This window comes from Brachionichthys hirsutus, chromosome 7, assembly GCF_040956055.1.
Source record: "Brachionichthys hirsutus isolate HB-005 chromosome 7, CSIRO-AGI_Bhir_v1, whole genome shotgun sequence".
In the NCBI taxonomy this organism is placed as follows: domain Eukaryota; kingdom Metazoa; phylum Chordata; class Actinopteri; order Lophiiformes; family Brachionichthyidae; genus Brachionichthys; species Brachionichthys hirsutus.
In genome coordinates this window covers 10,335,824-10,356,177 of record NC_090903.1, presented here as the reverse complement: position 1 = coordinate 10,356,177, position 20,354 = coordinate 10,335,824, and the positions used below count along the sequence as shown (strand labels likewise).

Below are 20,354 nucleotides of genomic sequence, written 5' to 3'. Positions count from 1 at the left end.
GGATATACCGTTTGTGGCCGATGAGGTTCGCATCTGGCTTTCATTAGAGCAGAAACACAAAGAAACTATGAGGAGAAGGGCAGGAGGCGTTCACGTAAGACTATAAGAACACTTAACAACGCAATACGAATCTAACAGGACTGAAAACCTCAAACAGCAAAAAACACATTTGATATAAAAACAAAATAACAGCAACGCAAAAAGGTGGAGACGTAAAAATCAATCATGTCGACTCGGGCTGTTTTCTGTTCAGGTTCGATTTTGAAGGTTTCTATTTGTTCCTGAGATCTATTGGACGTTTTCCATACACTTCCCTACGTTGCTCGCTGGTCCTTTTGATGGGAATAGATCACATTTGGGACAATAACCAAATATGTTTTCTGTACCTCCGTTCAGCAAGTAACATCAATATTTAATTGAGGTGACACACTCATCATACGACAACCAATGGATGCCTTCGTTTTTCTGTTTCAGGTCGACATTCAGGCACCGCCGACAGACCGGATTTGTGACGGAGACGACAGACGCTGCTGTAATATGAAGATATCTAGCCATTCATTTTCACACATTGGCCTGCAACAGAATATGGAATAAAGAGATGCAAAAGAAAAGAAAAGAAAAGAAAACGCCACGTTTGGGGTGAAATTAGTGAAACGGGAGGAAGGGGGGGGAACCGCTCGTTGGATTGTGTCCCTTCATGTCTTCTTTAAAGCAGGGTTGTGGGTCGTATTTCCATCCGGCTTATGGTAATGTCAACGAGAGCCACGAGTTGAGGAGGATTCTACCTAAAGTATACTCGAAAATAAAGATAAACAAAAAAAAAAATACCACTTAAATCAGAAGCAAATATAGGTGAGGAGAGTTCTCAGATCTCCAGCGCCGTCAGTTCCCCTCTCAGTGCGGCAGCCCGTCGACTGTCCCTCACTCGGGCGGAGCGCTCTCACACACACACACACACACACACAGGAAACGTGGGCGATGCCGCCGCGGCTGGAATCTGCCGTGCGGTCGGATGGGTGAGTTGGTAGGATGTTGGGTTCGTATCCGCTTCAGCCCCTTTCCTCGGTTGCAGCAGCGGCGGTCCTACGGCTCGGTCATGTGCTCTCTCATGCGGTCGCCATGTTTGGAGGGTTGGTTGGGGGAGGTGGCCTGAGACGGGTACGTACCAGGGGGTAAGGTGTGGGCGATGGGCACCCCCCCAGGCATCAGCCCCTCCATAGGTCCGGGAATCCCGCCGGGGGCCACGCCCACCAAACCAGGAGGGAATCTAGAGGAGAAGAGGACGTAATCAGCGAAGGAAAAGTGCCGAGTCACCTTTTCTATTGAGATTCCAACTTTGGAGTACGCTGCTGCTCAGCGGCCGGCTCGCGTTCACACGATCAATCGCTTCTTTTTCCGGTTGTAAAAAAAAAAAAACATCTGTTTTTGAGAGGAAACTCGTCTTCCCAGACAGCATCGCCTCCCTACGAGGCAGATTTCCTTTTTCATTTGGAGGAAAAGCGGAGAAGAAAACTGTTACTGCAAAGCAAAACAACTTAAGACACTCCAGGCGTGTTGTTTGTTTGATGCCCTCATCCCAGTCTCCAAAAAAACAAAAACAAACGTGAATTCCTTTCTCACGGTGACAGACCTCCGTGTCCTCTTCCTCCACCTTCATCATGACGATACTCTAACAGGGTTCGCATTTCTAGGCTGCGGAGCCCCTTAGGGGGCATGAGGAGGAGAAAAAAAACAAATCCCAAGAAAGTATGACGGAATTGCGTGAAACGTTTTCACGGCACGCAGACGACTTTACAACAATGTGTGCTGCAGCGGAGGTGAGATGCTGTGAGAGTGGGTACAGCTGTGGGTTAGCGTGGAGCAGGAACAACAAGGCTACAGTTCTCACTGGGATTGCTTTTAATCATGATGCCGTTCAATCGGCCCGGCCTGCAGGCCGGCGGTGGGAGCATTCATTTACCTGGTTGAGAATTAGGTATATAATTTGTCCTGCAATCCCCCCGTTGCTATGGCCTGTACCATGGTTTGGTTCACTCGGCTGTGTGAGAGAAGCAGTTCATTCTGGTTGAGACAATATAGAGACTGAGAAACGAAGAGCCTAAACTTCAGGGCTAAATCCATCTGGGCCGAGTTCCCTGTCTAAGAACACGAATAAAAACTCGGGCCCGGCCTAAGATGAGAAAAACAAAGTCAGGACTGTGACAAGGAAACATCTGGACATGTGGATTAGCCCATGTGCACTGAGAATGGCGCTCCGCTTTCACGCGCGCCCCCCGCCCTACCTGTAGGTGGCGCCGTTGATCTCGGGGTGAATTTGAGGCTGCTGCTCCATCATGCCCCAGGGTGCGGCGGTAACAAAGAACTCTTTGTTGACGCAGTTCCTGAGGCTGTCAGGAATACGGCCTGGGTTTGTGGGGGGGGGAGAGCAAAGGGCGGAGCTTGTTGAGTCGTTACTAAGACGACGGCGCTGCATGCGACTAAAGATGGACGCCTCCATACCCGTGATGGCTCTGCGTATTTCCGTGGCGGCGGCCTCCCTCATCTCCAGCGATGCCTGCTCGCTGTACCAGGCGGTGTGGGGTGTGCAGATCAGGTTGGGGGCGTCTTTTAGAGGGCCTTGGGAGAAACTGGCGAAACAGAAGACACACGTTTCGTTGGGATCGACCGTCCTCATCGGGGATTCGGGTGAAACCGCGTCAGGCTGCTCGGTAACAACCTGAACGGCTCGGACTCATGAACATCCAGAGCGGCTCCTCGTATCCTGCCTTCCTTCAGGGCCTGAGCCAAAGCCTTCTCGTCCACCAGACCGCCCCGGGCAGAGTTGACCAGGAACGCTCCCTGACGCATCTGCAACCACACAGGAGTTAACGCTTCAACATACGTGAAAACTACTAACCCACTAAAATACTTGTAATATGTTTAATTGACAGTTAGAGATTTCAAGCAGCAGTCAAACAAGACGAGTTTCTAATAAAGCAACAACACAAGCTGCAGTTCCGTTTCTGTCCTCCAGGGGGCAGCAGTCACTGCTGTAAGACGAGATTCAATTGGAGTTTGTTTGTTTTTTTGTCTTAAGATACATTTTTGTTCTTGTTGCATTCTGTTTATTTAGATTTTATTTTAAAATAAATTTCAGTTCAGATTCCAGAACGAGTTTGTCCAGAATAGATTTTAAATGTTTAAAATTCTAAAATCCTGCCACTCGTCTCACAGCGAAGCAGGTTTCCATCACACAGATTAATATCAGTTCAAATAAATGTTGCTTTTTTTTTTTGACTAAAATGTTTCTTTCACACGTAGTTTGTGCTCCAAGTTCCAGTTCCGGTAGGTGAACTCTGAATATACGTACCGGTACTCATTTTCACCGGTCAGACAATGGAATTGAATATTTTTAGACTTTTAAAAGTCAGCATGTCATGAGAACACAACGACTGCGCTGGAAGAAAACTACAAACTATAATCCAGAAAGATGCCCCCCCCTCCCCCTCCGTTCACCCCCGACCCGACAAAGTGTTTCTTTGCCCCTGCTCATTCAGGGGACCCCAGAACTTCGGCCGCTCGAGCTTTACCGTTGGCTGACATACTGCGCGTTACGTCAGCTTCCCCGGTCGTGTTTAACGTGCTTTTGCCTCCCGCAGCGCTCGAGGCCCCCCCACCTGCTTGATGGTGAAGTCGTTGATGAGGTGGTGGTTGTGTTCGTTCAGGTTGCAGTGCAGGGAGACGCAGTCGCTCTGGTAGAGCAGGTCCTGCAGCGTGTAGACCCGCTGGACGCCCAGCGAGCGCTCCAAGCCGTCCTGGAGGTAGGGGTCGTAGAAGATCACGTTGAAACCGAACGCCTTGGCCCGCATCGCCACCGCCTGGCCTGAGCGACCTGAGGGGGTGGGGGGGAAAGGTGGGGGGGGTTAAGAGGCAATCCAGAGCTTTGCTTTAATCACAACTCCGACACTGAGCCGAACACTCTGGAGCAGCTCACCGAATCCAATGAGACCGAGGGTCTCTCCTCGGATCCTGGCGGCCCCCGACGCCACCTCCCGGATCTGCTCCACGCTCTGGACCCGCGTGCCCTCCCGGAGAGCCTGGTACAGCCAGGTGTTTCGGCGGTACAGGTTGAGGATGTGACAAAGTGTTGAGTCTGCGGTTTCTTCGACAGCCGCTGAGGGAATATTACACACCGCAATGCCTTTAAGAAGATAAGAAAGGAGGGGGGGGGGGGGGAACCTGAGCGATGGCAATGATATAAATGCTTCAAATGACGAGTAAAAGAGTCGATTCACAGATTTGATAAATGCTTATAATTACTTTAACGGTTTTAAATTGAATCGGCTGCAGGTTTTTATTTTGCAAGTTAATCAGGTTTGGCCTCGTACGTAATAAAAACGCTGCGTCTTTATAACCGACTACCTGCTCAAGAAAGTTTATGAACTTTGGTAGCGCATCTGATTTTTAAATGTGCTCTCATAAAGGCAGCAGTTTGGAAATGAAACATTCGGTGTCTGCAAAACAAAAATCTGCTGTGCTGAGCCGTTTAATCTCGTGTTACTATTTACTAATTAGACCAACAACAGGGGGTTGCAACAACACTCATTCTTCACTTGGTCTCCAGCATAACAGGATCACAGTTGTCAATTTTGTTTTTGCTCTGATACTCCAGTGTTGCTATGCGATGGTTAAAAAAAAACATGCAAGAACGTCTCCCGTCGATGTTAAATTCTGTTTCTCCCGCCTCAACGTGCGGTTATTACTCCTAATGATGACGTGTTTAACCACCGGCGGCATTAATAAACGAACGCATCGTTACGTCTACGCTCTACAGTACAGATAACTCGTGTTTCGTTTCTTTACTTTTAAATTAATAAGTTATGCGTAGACGAGAACCCGCCCTCCATTCGTCTCTCCCTTTTAGCCCGTCTGTCCTCGTCCACTTTTGTCTCCACGCGTCCTTCGGTCTCACCGAGCTCCCCGGCGGCCTTGATGTCGATGTTGTCGTAGCCGCTGCCGATGCGGATAACGATGCGCAGGGCCTTGAACTTCTCCAGGTCCTCTCTGGTTAGCGTGATGGTGTGGTACATCATGGCCCCGACCGCCTCATTCAGCACCTGAGGGACACGAGAGAGGAGGAGGAGGAGGAGGAGGGGGAGGCGTCATTATGTTATCATCTCCTGCGTTAGCGGCGGAGAGGAAACGGATGACTTGAATCTGCGCTCATCACCGACGTTCACATTTGATGGTTTACACGTCACAGGCAGCGTAAATCAGAACGCTCTTTTCTGGACCCACGCTTCCTTCCGCTGTTCTTCGTTTAAATGTAAATCGATCGTTTAAATGCGCTCTAAAATAACACGGGCGGGTCTGCGTGTTGATAACGAGTGCTTGGCAACGCTGGCGCTCAAAATCAAAATCAATTCAGACTGTAGGCAAACAAGGGCAGCGCGGACGCACGCGGGATCCATAAAGCAGATTGACGGCTCCTCCCGAGAAAGCACGAGTAGCAGGTTTAAACGTACAACCCACTAACTGAATTAAGCTAATCCTCCGAGATTAACAGAGGCATGCATTTCCATTTTCATCGGCGCTAGCGACACTGGGAGATGGATGCTAAATTCCAGGTCAAAGCGCTCCTCGTGCTTTAATCTCATTAGAAGAGTGAAGCGAGCTTTGCCAGGCTTGCCTGGAGACGATGCTGGAAAAAGACGCACAATCAGAGCAGGGGAAACAAAACAAGACGGGGGCAAAGTTTACGTGGAGTGGAAAAAGCGAGCCAACGGGTTTAGCATTGTGTTCTTTTGTTTAAGGAGTCGTCTGCAGTCGGAGCTGGAACGCCACACCGTCAGACCCGCAGCAAGGAAACGCAAAGCCTTCGACAACAGCAGCAGAGGCTGATTCTATATCTATACGTATGAAATGTCACGTTTGCAGAGCTGTGAGCTTCATAGTGGTTGCGCGTCTAATCGCCCGCTGCCTCTCGCTGCACGCTCAGCGCGAAGGGAGGCATTGATCCTCTCATCTAACTCACTTCAGAAAATATCAAACTACTTTACTGCCGTCTGCACAAGAAGCGCAAATTAATTCAGATTAAAACTTGAGTTTACGGGATAAACGCCTAATGGCTGCATCTGCTCACCGACAGGCAGTTCGTGCAAAAAGACAAGAGTGGGCCTTTTTCTTTGGCTTAGTTTGTTTATATAATTGTGTTTAAACAGTGCTTCACGACTGTAAATTGCAGATGTGTGTGTGTGTGTGTGTGTGTGTGTGTGCAGCGCCCCATCTGCATCCTCTGCTGTGCAGTTACCGTGGTGGGAACGCTGCCAGCATCCATTCTCCCTAATGGGTGCTCAGTATGTGAAATATGTAACCACGAGAGCATCTTTCTGGCCACGACGGTTTGCGTTTGCATATTAATGAGCGCCAGGAAGCCGTGCAACAGACTGGCGCAACGATAATGACAAAGAAATCACTGTTTTATTTGCGTTTCTTCCGGTTACCCTCTAAATTCGTTCGAGTGCTGCAGACGACCTATAAAATGAAAACGGCAAAGGTGCTGGGAATTTGACACGGAGCTGCTTTTCGGCGGGGATTGTTCCGAGATGAAGAAGAGCCCCCCCCCCCCATTCTCTTCACGATGGTAAAAACAGAAACCCTCAAGCTTGTATAGGAAAATTGCTACCGACTGGCTCCAGCGCAACGGCAGTAAAATAAGACAAATGCTTCACCCACTCTGGCTCCAAACAATTATACTGCATTTCTATTACCAGCCTCCTCCTCCTCCTCCTCCTCCTCCTCCTCCTCCTCGTTTAACAAAGCAGAGCCCAGTGGGGGATTACAGTCAGTGATGAAACCATTACAGCTGAACTGGGAGAGTGGAACAAGTCGGCTGGAATATGAGTCGAACATCACAGAGGAGGAGGAGAAAGATTATTCTTCTGCACTCAGCTGGAGGAAATGATTTGGTTCAAAGTTCGTGTGTGTGTGTGTCTGTCGTTCGTGTTTCCCCAGCAGCAGCACGGGCTACTCACACACACACACACACACACACAGCGTGCACCGTTTCGCCTTATTTCCTGTCTGCTCGTAAACCGAGAAGCGTTTCAAATCATTCAAACAGACAGAAAGTATTCTTCTCTTGCCTTTCTGCGCCGTCTTGCTTTGTTACCGAATCAGGAGAGCGAGAGAGATGATAACAGCAGAAGTGTTGCTTCACCACATGACAAATCAGCTTTAAGTCTTCATTTTCCCTTTTTGTGCGTTTCTTGGCAGAGCTGTGAGGCAGATTTGAAGCGCATTCACTCAATACTTAACGCCTAGAAGCACCAGATGGCTCGAGGCGACATAAAAAAAAATGAAAAAGAAGAAACGTAAAATTGACAGAAAATCAACAAGAACTAATTTAAGTTAATTACGTGCATAAACAAAGACTGTTGGAATGGCTTTCTTGAATAATGAGTCTTTTGAGGAAGCTTAGAGATCCAGGTCAGCAGCAGCCGGTAACAGTTGGATGACGGAGGGGAACGGAGACGTGCGCACCTTTTCGTGGATCTCCTGCGTGGACTGGGCGTCGCAGAAAGCCACCGTGGCCAGATCCTTGAGGATCGGCATCTCCACGGTGCAGTCGCGACCATCCAGCAGCGCCACCAGGGGGCGCGGGTGCATGGGCCCGTTCATAATCTGGGGCCGAATACCTGCAGGGAGAAAAGGGGAGGGGGGGGGGGGGGGGGGAGTTAAATATTTATGTCAGGCGCACAGAGTCAAATGAACTGCAGGAGAAACTGTGGGAAATGTGGGAAATGCATCCAGGCCCGTGATCACCGTGACAACACACACACACACACACACACACTGTTCTGGTGACATGAATACAACCCTCTTGCTGTTATCCACACTGTTACCAGGCAACAGGTCCTTTCACCCCATGAGGTCATCACCTCCATTATCCTATCACCATACAGAAGCTGCAGAGTGTGTGTGTAAGTGTGTGTGTGTGTGTGTGTGTGTGTGTGTGTTCCTCCCTAAAGAAAGCCAGCCGTGCTCAAACGTTAAAGGAAATCAGTTCAACGATAATAATAAATCTCTTGATTTGATCTTCCTGGTCTTTCCGTGTTCCTCATCACGTTGTTGAGCGGCTGTGGTTTCCAGAGCTGGTTTCCAGAGCTGGTTTCCAGAGCTGGTTTCCAGAGCTGGTTTCCAGAGCTGGTTTCCAGAGCTGGTTTCCAGAGCTGGTTTCCAGAGCTGGTTTCCAGAGCTGGTTTCCAGAGCTGGTTTCCAGAGCTGGTTTCCAGAGCTGGTTTCTGGAAACCACAGCCGTGGCAGCACCTGAGCTCTCTTCCCCAACACGTGTCAAACGAGCACGGACCCGAATTCCACTAAAGAGATGCAAAAGAAAAGGAGGGGTCTCTGCACAGCACCGCCACTCTCCGGCTCCGTGCTGCCTGTTGTCATGGTGATTAGAGGATTTGGGCAGGATTATGAAATATTTTATTTAGTGACATCTGCGCTGCTGCAAAGGACATCCAAGCCGGCTCCGCTCCGTCGGTCTCGAGAAGCAAGGACAGCTTGCGTGACCTACGCAGCCGCAGCATGCTAACATATGTACGTTAAGCTAATCCCATGCATAGAACGAGGAAGGGAAACGAGACGTGCATGAAAACGTGGCGGCGTCTCATCTCCGCAGCAGGAGGCTCCTGGTCCGTCGCATTGAAGAGGACGCTCTCTGCTCCTCCACAATAACCGTCAGCAAGACGTCCCCACATGGACGGATGGACGGACAACGGTAACTCCACTCGCTCATTTTGGCGATGGTATGAAAGGTATTTCATTCCGAACGTGATGTTGATTGGTTGCTGGGTTAGCGATGATGTCAGGCCGCTGTAAAAGGTGATGACATGACACTGGTGCAGCAGACCAGTGGAGACTTTGAGCACTAAACTCTTCATAAATAATAAACCAAAAACAAAAACACCTGTAGCTCCACAGCTGTCCTCGTTCCTCTACATCAGCATCACATCTCAAACTGACCGAGGGAGAACACACACACGCACACACACACACACACACACACACACACACACACACACACAGATGAAAGTGGAGACAAGCAGCAAACATAATCACTTATGCATGCTGTACACAGAGAACAGAAGCACCTGCTCGGAAAAAAAAAAGAAGCATCACTTGCAGAAAGCAGGTCAAAATGCAGCTAATTATTTCCTGGTGGCTAATAGACTGTCCGCCGCCTAATAAGGCAGAGCATGGCACCGCATTTAACGCATGATGAATGTGTAGATAATTAACGGCTAACAAGGCTGTTCATCAAGGTCTTAATGAGTCGGATACCGGACAGCGATTCTGTTGGTTTTGGACAGAAATAATTCAACCTCCCATCGATCAGCGCGGCGACGAAAAGCAGACGGTGCCTTCATCGTATGCGAGCGGCTCTGTGTCGAGCGATGTGGAGGGAAATGTGCGCTCCAAGAATAAGGAACGCGTAGCTGGAAAGGTGCTGTTGACCGAGACTGTAAGCCTTTTGTCCTCATCCCTCCAGAGACTGTCACGCCAAAGGCAATGAGTTTCAGGGATTTACACACACACACACACACGCACGTCTCAGTCTGACGATCTTCAACCAATTATAATCATCAGTGATGAGCTTCAGACAACATGAAAGACGACATTCTGAAGCAGGTGCACTCGTCCCGTGTGCCGCCACGCCCCGATTGAATTTGAAAGAGTTCACAGAGACGCCGTTTCTACTTCTCTCTTCTTTGCTCCTCTTCTTCTTCTTCTTCTTCTTCTTCTACGATTGGCTTTGCTTCAGCTCAGAAAATAATTTGGGGGTGAATCTAAAGCACTTAAAAGATGGAACAAAAAAATGTCCCGTCTTATCTCGCTCTTTTTGGCTACGTTTTAAATCGAATGTTAATGTTTCAAATCTGTAAAAAAAATAAACTTTATTTAAAAAGAAGAATGAAACCGCTTGAAGTCTTTAAACACTAACAACATTTAAACTTATCAAATACACGCTGCACCACACTGCCAGTTTTTCGACTCTATTTTACAGCTAAAGCTAAAATCCAAACAAGCGTGAGAATCTTAACCTGAACGGCGCTTTGATCTGAAGTCGTTGGTGTCATGGCGTTTTAGTGCGTCTGTGCAGAGCGCTCTGCCCTCACCTCTGCTGGAAGCGGTATACGGATGGCACGGCTGCAAACGTCAAGCCAACGCTATAGGCTTTCATATAGGAATAGCCGCCTCGGCTGCGTGAAATGTTATCAATAAGATATTTAGTACGGCCTTTAGCGACGCTGCGTTCTCTGCAGAGGCAGCGGTTCGCAGCGTGTTGGAGACGTGGGAGAGAGCAGCCGATGATTTCTGTGCCCGTGCTGATAACCTTCTTTTAGAGCTCTTCATTGTGGAGCAGTAAAACGCTACCAGCAGCTTTTCACTCACGGTCAAACATTTTAGACGAGCCCGTCTCCGGCCTTTCACGAGGCCCGGAGACGCGAAAGGCTATTTTTGAGAAGATGAATGATAAATCTCAATTTACTTTTGTCAACTTGTGTAATATAGCATTTTTTGGGAAAACGACACAAAAACAAAAAATATGCCAGCTTCAGTAGTTCAATGTATTTACAGATAAAGAACAGAACAGACCAGGGGCACTGAGAAAAAAGGCGCTAACACACTTAGTTCAGGGTTGAACTGTGCCTCATGTGGATCCACATTCATCTTCACGCGTCGTTAGATTTTAATAACTGCTCACAAGGCATGGTTCTTTCTCGTCATTTAAATGTTGCGGGCTCGAGAAACTGAACTGAAGGTTCCGGATTCGTTCAACACCATCGCGTCGTAACAAAGGCCGCCTTACGTGACGACTTCAGAGTTCATCCCAGTCTCGTTATCTGACCTCGATGATGAATCCGTCCGGGAACACGAGTTGTGTTCGTGACCGATCCTTTCCGTCTCGAACCGTGAGATGAGACAGCCGATTGGTTCCTTAATGATTGGATCCACGGCCCAGCTGTGGACTAACTGTACCGCTGTGTTGCGTGCACACGGCTCTCTCTGGAGAGGCCCTGTGCCGACACCTGAGCCTTTATCCATATTCATGTCACATAATCAAGGGAACCTTGCCTCTGTTTGTTATTTTCGGAATTCTGTCGGATGTGCACGGCGCCGTAGCCGTCGACCTTAGCGGCTGCTTATTTCAGATGACAAACCGAACTACACACATTATGCTGAGACCATAAATTGCAACAAAACAAAGACGATGAAATTATTTCTGACTGATAACGTGACAACGGCCTTCTACTCAATCAGGTCGCTGGTAATGGACGGTAATGACCCGCTGGTCTCAGTCTGGGGAGCAGCTTTCCAACTGCCCCACCAGCAGCCGCAACTAGAAGCTGAACCCCAGGAAGCAGCAGCAACAGCCAGCCCAATTCCACACAATGCCAAGGCAGAGAAAACCAGACTGACTCAAAAGAGGGACACAAAATGCACCGCGGAGCCATTTTTCAAGTGCTTATTTGCTGTTATGTAAACTGTGCTAGCAGCAGAAGCAGCACGACTAAAGATGGATTACATTAAGCAGTCGGATATTTTTGTCTGGTAGCATTACAGATAAAAAAAAAGAAAACGAAAATTGCTGTTATTGTACCCAAAGTGTTCGTTGCTCTGCCGCTGTCAGCATCGCCTGAAAGTCAACCGCTTGAAGAGCGAAATCTAAACTGCGTTCGGCGTGACAGCGGATCACTTAAACAGTGGAGGTTATGTGTTGTTAGATCCCTCAAGGGAAGCTTGAATGGACTCGGGTTGATGCTTCAGCCGACGTTAATTACAAACTGGATGAGCGGGCAGGAAGTATGAAAACCTTTGGCGGAGCGTACTTTCAACCACAAACGGATTACAGATGTTCAAAAGCCTTTTTGGACCCTGACAACAGAAATATCACATTTTTGAACACGAACAAAGACAAAAAGCAGAGCGAGGAGAACGTCTCTCTTTAGTGACTCAAGCGGATGTCTAATATTCCAGGGAGATCTTAGAAAAGCAGCTCACAAATATGCCAGAACGTCTGAGGCAGATTTCAGAGAGCGGGCTCATTTTTTGAACATTATTATTTTATTTTATTTTTTTAAATAGAGCAAAAACAATCAATGAAAGAAAATAAACCTTCTCTAAAACCTGCGTTTCTCCCTTCGGGTTTAGAAAACAATCCTGAATTTGATTTTTTAATTCCATCACGCTGCATCAGTTATCTTTATTCGCCTGCTTTCCGACGGACTCTGCGCTCTGGGTTGTGGCTTCATGCATCTCCGTTGGGCCTCGGTTGGCTAACAAAGACTTTCTCATTTGGAAGTTGGAAAGGTAAATGCTCCACTCTGGGACTGCAGCGTCACAGTAACTTACCTGAGCTATTATAATATCCGGAATAATTATACTGTGTACTCTGGCATCTCTAATCTCTCTTAATAGCCCCCTGAGACGGTTTTAGTGTCCTCTTCTCACAGAGGAGCAGCACACTTTGAAGACTCAGTTGAATCCTAACCAGGCTCTAAATTACAGGCGTCTTCGTCCAGCAAACTTTTAATCCACCACCTTTTCCCTGGTGCTAGAAAGGTGATGAAATGGCGAGTTCATGCCGTGGAGGCTCCCACACCACATCAGCAGAACAATAACACTGCAAAAAAAAAAAAAATTAAAAAGAGTTTTGAGGAAGATTGTTTGTGTGATATCCAGGCCCCATTTGGCATTCGCCAACTTCGCAGCGAGCTTTTAGGGAAAACTACACCGCAGTTGACGCGAGGCCAAAACAGGCTCAACGGGCTGAGCACCAACAGCTGCTTCTGGTTACCTAGCAACTCACTAGCTGGGGCAGGGGGGCAGTAACCCAGTTTGCTTTTAATTGTGGCAAGTGCGGCAGCGAGAAATGAAAAGCTTGATTTCATCCAATCTGCCCTCCAAAAAAGCCAAGATACCGCAGGCCCACCAACCTGGAAACCCAATTATGGAGGTTTCAGGAGCGCCGTTGGGGTCCCTGCGGGGCAAACTGTGTTTCTCAGAAAGACATCGGGAACGCAAATGCACTTGCTCTGGCCCAACGGTAAGGATTTGGGTGCAGATGGCTTCACACACTCCCACAGATGATATCCATTGTTGAATAAAACGTGTAAGGGCGTTCACAGCGGTCAGCGTTCCCTTCTGTTCTACATGTTGCTGCCGAACGTCCACCTGAATGCTACGTCCACCACGAAGCAGCAACGTCACAGCGTAACTGTGCATGCGTGCCTAACTGGATCCGGAGCCGGCATTCTTGGGAGTGTCTACTTTCTCGAGTGTGTTTACAGGCCCATGGCATCTGTATTAAAAGAGAGGAAGGGTCATCCTGCGCTCTCCAAGCCCCCGCCGGACCGACTGCACCGCTGCCACCCCGGCCTGTCTTCTCTTCCACTATGTGGAACACACAAAGGCCTTGATTGTCCTCCCATTGGCTGCTCTCCTCCAAACTTATCACCACAGAAATGCCCAGCCAAGAGGGGGTGGGGGGGGGGGGGAGTTAGGGAGGGTGGTGGAAATAAACGGGGGGGGGGGTTAAATTACAAGTTGAAGAGGAGAGGAGGAAAATGGAAAACATTCTCCAACGTAAAGATATCACAGGTGGTGTCAGCGGTAAATGCATGACACAGTAAGAGAGACGAGCGTCCATCAGTCGTCGTCGTCCCCCCCCCCCTTTAAATGTTGTCCTTTGTGCTTCGCTAGCGAGGCCGAAAAACCACCGTGGTCCTAAGACAAAAGCAGCTGTCAGTGCTGATAAACAGTGGGCCATACACTCCAGCTTTAACCCCCCCCTAAACACACACACACACAAACCTGGCAGGCAAGGTAGATCAGCAAGCGAAGGGAACCCGGGGACAGTTACAAACCATGTATGCAAAATCAAGAAGCATGAAATCAAAGGCGACCTCCTGTGTGTCGACTCCGACTATATCTTTATGATTGTTTGAAGGATGTGTGAGCAGATGTTATTGAGGACGGCACTCACTTTGCAAAATAGACCCCCCCCCCCCCCCAAGAAAAAACGCTGCAGTCCACACATACAGTGCCTTTTGCAGCCCCGTGGGATAAACTACTTCCTGTGCACATACATGCAGAGCGTGCTCGGTCACCACACCACAAAGTTTCCATGACTGAAAAAGGAATCGTAAAAGCAGCGTAGCAAAAACAAAATAAAGGCACCGCCGGCCCGACGTCCGATTTGTGAGGATTAGCCGGAAAGATGTGGATCAACCTCGCTTGAATGACGGCGGTTCAGATTCCAGGAAGTGGATCTTGCTCAAGAGAAAGGTTGGCATCAGCGAAATAATTTATTCTGACAATGTGGAATGTTACCTTATCATTTGGCTATCAATGGATCTCTTTTTTTCCCAGACTCAAATACAGTATAAAGAACTTGAAAAACAAACTGACAGTGGTTTAAAGAGAAACTTCGACTGCTGTGAAAGCATTCGAGTTAGGTTACAGTAAAAAAAAAAAAAAAATCTTCAGCGTATAATGCACGCCATGCGTCAAAATTCTAAATGAAAACCAGCAAGCCACAAATGCATTTGTGCATCGTTACACACACACACACACACACACACAGTATTCATGACACTTAATTGCAAAGCTATAAGAAGCTCATTGGCCTTGAAACCAGTCCCCCCCCCCCCCCCCCCCCCCATCTCTTTCCATCACATACACAGCTTTTTATTATTACTCTTGAGAAATACACGCACACACATTTGTACAAGACAATGGGAAACATGCTCCTTGCCTGGAAAATGCGGTCTCCACATTCTTCAAATCAGGAGCTGCACATGGCAGAGGAAACGCAGTTGGGGGGGGGGGGGTAAAAAAACAAACAAATTGGGTTTGAGGGGATTCTCAGAGAGTATGCCCTGGGGTTATCCTCTCCTCACTACCTCCTCCTCCTCCAGCGTCCCTCCCGTGTCCCTCCCGTCTTCTCTTACTCTCTCACTGTTTGTTTCCAAATGTCCTCCTTCGTCACCTCACCCCCAGAACCTCCATTTTTCTTTTTCAGATGATGATGAGTACTCTGGAGGGTAAGGGTAAAAAAAAAAAAAAAAAAGAAGGTGGCACAGAAGAGCAATGGACAAGAGGGGAGGGGGGGTGTACAGGAGAGCAAGAATGATGATTGTCCCCCCCCTCCCTCCCCACTGCCTGTGCGGTTAAAGCAACTCCTTTTATCTCCAAGAAGGGGGGGGGAGGGGAAAAAAATGGAATCTCAACTCGTCTTCAACTGGCAATCAGCACTTCAGTGCGTTCTCCCCCGTCTGCCTCTTCAGCCAGATCACTTCTATCGCTTCTCCTCAGCTCCTTCCTCCCCGCTCCGTCACCCTCTCCTCTCCCTTCATGGCAGGTTTGGGCTATTCATTCAGACGTCAGGCTCACTCAGTCAGCCCTTTGTTGCGAGTCACAGAAAGACAGAAAGAGAGAGAGAGAGAGAGAGCGAAGGAAGGGTCGCGGACGGGAAGGGAAAAGACGAAAAAAGACGATCCGCGCGATGGCCGTGCCCAAGAGAAGAAAAGAGAGAGGCAAATAAAAGCGACGGGGAAAAAAAGAATGTGAGGAACACCAGCCACGGCGCTCCTGGCACACGCACGATTCCCTTCTCTATTCTCCCCGACCTTCCCTTTCGCTCAACATATTTTCCTTCCCTCTTTTTACCCTCCCCTCCCTCCCTCCCTGCCTTGCAGTTTTATTATTTGTGATCTGGTGGTCCTTTAAGAGTGCCAGCCCCTTTAGCCCCCCCCACCCCCCCACTCTCTCACTCCCTCTTCTCCACAAACTCTCCTTCACAATCTCAGTCTCCAATTTTGATCCTGCCCACTCCACTCCCTGTCACACGGGTCCGAAAGTTGATTGGTATCGCCGTTCTATACAGAGTCTGTTATTTATAGACTTCAAAGCGGGCATGTTGCTCGACATTCGCATCGGTACCTGTCATGTTGCGCAAACGCCCGTGGTGATGATGTTCCACAAAAGGACAAAGGTAGAGGCTGGTTTGAGCATTCTCTATTATGTCACAAATGTGAAGAGAGAATCCTGCAGCTTCCAAATGAATTCCTGCATGTAAAGATGTCTGAAGACTAGCATTGTACGATATGCAGCCTCCCCGATGACATCTCAATGGTGTAAAAGGGTGCAAGCTGACATTATGGAGCCAATTGCTTTTGCGAAAGCCAATCAAAATCATCAAGGGTGCGTGCAGCAGGGCCCCAGGTAAGCCACGCACGGTCACTGCAACCCAGTTAATGTTAGTGTGACTGATTAAAGTACCGGTCTGAGCAAATAGCACCAGGAGGCAAATAACCAGCCACTGGCCTCGCCAGTTTGGCTCCCCTCGGCAGATCAACCGAGGTAAAGTCGCTTGCCGAGGCAATGACAGGAAAAGCGACAGATGGTCGGACATAAAACTTTGTCCAATTATCGTACCAACAACACCCCAGAATAAGGGGGTACGGTGTTTTCATAGCGTACACCTCTATTAGACACACAAACACATGCCGTCCTCCTCCTCCTCTCTGGGGATCAGCGCAAGCAGGAAGTGCGTTACTCGCTCAACGCAGTTGTAACTGTGGTTCAATTCATGTGGCCTTCGAAAGGTCTGACCGATCCTGAGATTAAAACCCAAACACAGGGGTAACAGATTAGCCACACCCTAGGATTAGGCCGAGCGCTTGAAAAAGGATTTTCATTACGAAGGTTAAGACGTCAGCTCGTTTCCGCTTTTATTTTACATACAGTGATACCCTGACATACGAGTATCGACATATCGTCGATGTACTCCGCTCGTACCGGCGTGCCAAGATTTACGCGGACACCACGGTCACGTTGATGGATCATTTCATGCCATCCTCACCACTCGCTTTCTTTGGACCCATCACTCACAGATAGAGCCCAAAATCACGTCAATAACGGAAACACATCACGTGAGACGTGCAGGAGACGAGTACGGAAGGTGCTGAAGACCTGAACTAAACTAGTGAAGAGCGCTCGCAGCGCTCGGCCATTTAGTGCCAGCATCTGGAAGTACCTCAAATTTATGCTCGTGTCTCAAAGCAAAACGTTTGCCACTCGTATGTCGAAGTATTACTGTACTGTACTTGTATTTTGTCCTTCATATTAAACAGCTATACAACACTTCAACTTTAACAGCGTGAGAAAAGTGGCTGATCCTGGTTCAATGTGTAGAAATTCAAGCTAGACTGTTAAACAAAACTTTGAAATACAGCCAGCCATTTGTGCAAATTCTGGTCAAAAGAAAAATGACAAAGTTAGTCCGAATTCTGAAAAATAATCGAAAAGAGAAACAAATCCAAAGACATAAAATGACAGCATCTGAATCGAGACTGTTCAAGTTAATCCACCTCCTTTAAGATTAATTTCCACACAGAGCTATCCACTCACCTCCACACTTAGACCGTGGTCTCAAGCACAGCCCGTCTGTATCGACCTGTGGCAAACTGCAAATTGCCTTTTAAAAAGCTTGGAGAGTTTTCTGTCCTCCTTTTTCTCTTGTAATTTATTTGGTTTCAAACAAAAACGTGCTCACGGGCAACACTGCGGTGTGGCTTTTCCACTAAATGATTCATGATGAGGATTTGACTAGAAGCAGATTGAAAAGTTATGTGCCTTAAAAGATAAAAAAAAGCGGGTTGTGGTAAAGGCTAATTATTCTTCAGTCAGAGCAGAAAACCTTAAACCAGATGACGTCGCTAACAAGCACCGATTAATCATCGAACAGTGGGGAAACACCATGGAAGCAATTTGAAATCTGATTTCATGAAGCCGTTTCTATACAGACGAACGGAAGCGATTCAAAGAATTGTTTGACTCTTATTTCTACCCGAGCTTGGTAGTCTCCAAGTTTGCCTTACTGCCCTCAGGCCGCCGCTTTATCGCCCCCTGTAGGAGAACAAATCGTTACTCCAAGTCGTTCATTCCTTCTGCCATTAGGCTGTTAAACTCTTCGAAAGACGCATTATAATCATCATTACTGAGCATTTGTCCATATACTGAGTGTCTTTTTTAATATATATATATATATTTTCTTTTTCTTTTTCTTTTTTTTTTCTTTTTTTTTATTATGGTTGTATTGTATGGTCTGGTAGACTGCTTAAACTGAATTGCCCCTTGGGATAAATAAAGTTGTCTGAATCTGAATCTGAATAGTCGTGCAGTCCGACCACCACTAGTTCACAACTACTGAAAACAAATGAGAAAAAAAAAAAAGAACACACTACGACCACAAGGTCGACAATAAATAGCCATTCAAACGTCCGGCGGGGAACTCTGCAAATAATTAACAGAAAAAAATGAGGCGCAGTAGAATCGCATCATCGCGCCAAGTCTGCCAGCACTATGCAAAATCAGAAAGCTGAAGAAACGAATCAATTAGTAGTTGATTAGTGAAAATTGATTCGTATTTTTGGTTGATACTCAGAGATATGAATATCAGCTATTCAGGGAGGTGCTGATTATCAACTATCAGTTTTCCGTTACTTTATAGTGAACGACTACTGCGAGCAGCCGAGTGTGTTTATAGGGCTCCAGAGAAGAGGTCTGTCTACACCATGTAACATAAAATCAGACCTGGAGTGAAGAAGAGAGAGAGAGAATGGAGAGAGAGAGCACTGCAAACATGTCTACGGAATCATTTGGTGCTTAAAATTCCTCGTCCCATCTGCCTCTGGCGATCGACATGATGCGCCGCTGCCAAAGGATCGGAGCATGAATACGATTTTCGATTGTGAGATTTTAGGACTGGCGGAAGGAGAAGGGGCAAAAAAATAAAACACACAAAAAAACAGCGAGACGATTCTGCTGCAGGTAGGCAACAAATGCAACAACGTAGAGATGGAGGAAGAGGAGGAGTGGAGGAAGGCTGCATGTATGCTTCCTGATAGTGGCACAACTCACTACATTAACATTAGCCCGATCCGATAGGTGAATACAAACAAAAAAATCCAACTGCTCTGCTCACACACGTGCATGCACACACACACACACACACACACACACACACACACACACTTTCTACCCATTGTGAAACACAATCCCAATTACAAACCCATGTGATCCTGAACAAGACTGACAGCCTGCTGAGAAATACATTATATTTTCCCTGTGTAGCAATGAGATTCATCTGCACCTCTAAATGAGGGGCGGGGAGGAGAGAGGGGAAAAAAAGGAAACGAAAAAAAGAAGAGTGGAATAGGAGTGAAGAAAGGAGGAGAAGAAGTGGTGAGGAAAAAAGCGAAAGAAAGGAAGCGGTAACAAAGGAGGTCAGGGGCTTTCAGGTTCTTATTTCCTGACTTTACTATTTTTTCTTGAACTGCAAATGTTTGAGTCTTCTCCTGTCTATCCTCCTTTCCCATCTGCTCCACTAACCAGCAGCTAATCTCCTCAAGGTTCTCTGAATTGATGCAACAAACTGGCCAGAAAGAAACTTTTGCCTCATGGTCAGACTTTCAAGGTCCGTCGTATTTTTTTGTTGTTGTTGCAGCAGCTGAGCAGTATTTTATTTCCATTCTAAATGCAGCACACAAACAAACATGCAAAGAAATACAAAATGACCTGCCAGACAGGTCAGTCCCTCTCAGAGGAAATATCAAGTTATCTTTTTAAACGGCGTTACTGGAAAAACCATCTGCTGGTGCGGCTAATTGAAAATGCAATATCTTTGAAGCAGTTTAGAAATGAAATAAGACATTTAAATGTGAAAATGGTTGTGACGAAGAATACTTGGCCATGAAGCAGAGATAGACGACTGTGACACTGGTGGCCGAGGTTTACAAGGAGTTTCATTTTCCACAATAAAGCAAAAACCAAATCAACTGAACCTGAACTCTCCCTTCTTTCGCTTGCTCCAAGGGGGCATGACACAATTTTAATTTGTGTAATTTTGCATTTTTGGCTTCTCTAGTCATTCCTCTAAGACTTCTCTCGTAGCCGCTAAAGCAGTCGCGCTTCCACTGGCTAATCAAAAGCAGCCCTGCGTGAATTTAACCCCATTCCCTGCTCACCTCTCTCTCTCTCGCCTCTGTAGTGTCGTCTCTTTGGCACCAAATAGCTCACATCTCTCCTCTTTTTTTATTTCCCCTCTTTCCCCTGCAGACGGGCTCCGTATCCCACAACCACAGTCATGAATGAATGTGCTGAGCTGGATATGACATTTGTTTAGAAACATATTTCTCCCATTGCCTCTCCCCCCCCCCCCCTCCCCCCCCCCCTCCCTCACAGTCTACTCTCTGGAGAGCCAGATCATTTCATACCAAGATACATTTTCAACAAAGGGG

General features: G+C 47.5%; 1 protein-coding gene across 1 annotated transcript in view; it reads right to left on the bottom strand.

Annotated features, from left to right (window-relative positions):
• Nucleotides 1-1,167: 1,167 nt before the first annotated feature.
• The window catches only part of ctbp2a (C-terminal binding protein 2a), a 24,275-nt gene continuing 5,088 nt past the window's right edge, over nucleotides 1,168-20,354 (bottom strand). Inside the window, exons 2-10 of the mRNA XM_068740924.1 lie at nucleotides 7,522-7,676; nucleotides 4,952-5,096; nucleotides 3,974-4,180; nucleotides 3,657-3,871; nucleotides 2,717-2,847; nucleotides 2,500-2,627; nucleotides 2,283-2,403; nucleotides 1,961-2,038; nucleotides 1,168-1,267 (exon numbers count right to left, since the gene is read on the bottom strand). Of these exons, the coding sequence (XP_068597025.1) occupies nucleotides 1,972-2,038; nucleotides 2,283-2,403; nucleotides 2,500-2,627; nucleotides 2,717-2,847; nucleotides 3,657-3,871; nucleotides 3,974-4,180; nucleotides 4,952-5,096; nucleotides 7,522-7,676 (1,169 nt within the window). The 3' untranslated portion in view covers nucleotides 1,168-1,267; nucleotides 1,961-1,971. The remainder of the gene's footprint in view (nucleotides 1,268-1,960; nucleotides 2,039-2,282; nucleotides 2,404-2,499; nucleotides 2,628-2,716; nucleotides 2,848-3,656; nucleotides 3,872-3,973; nucleotides 4,181-4,951; nucleotides 5,097-7,521; nucleotides 7,677-20,354) is intronic.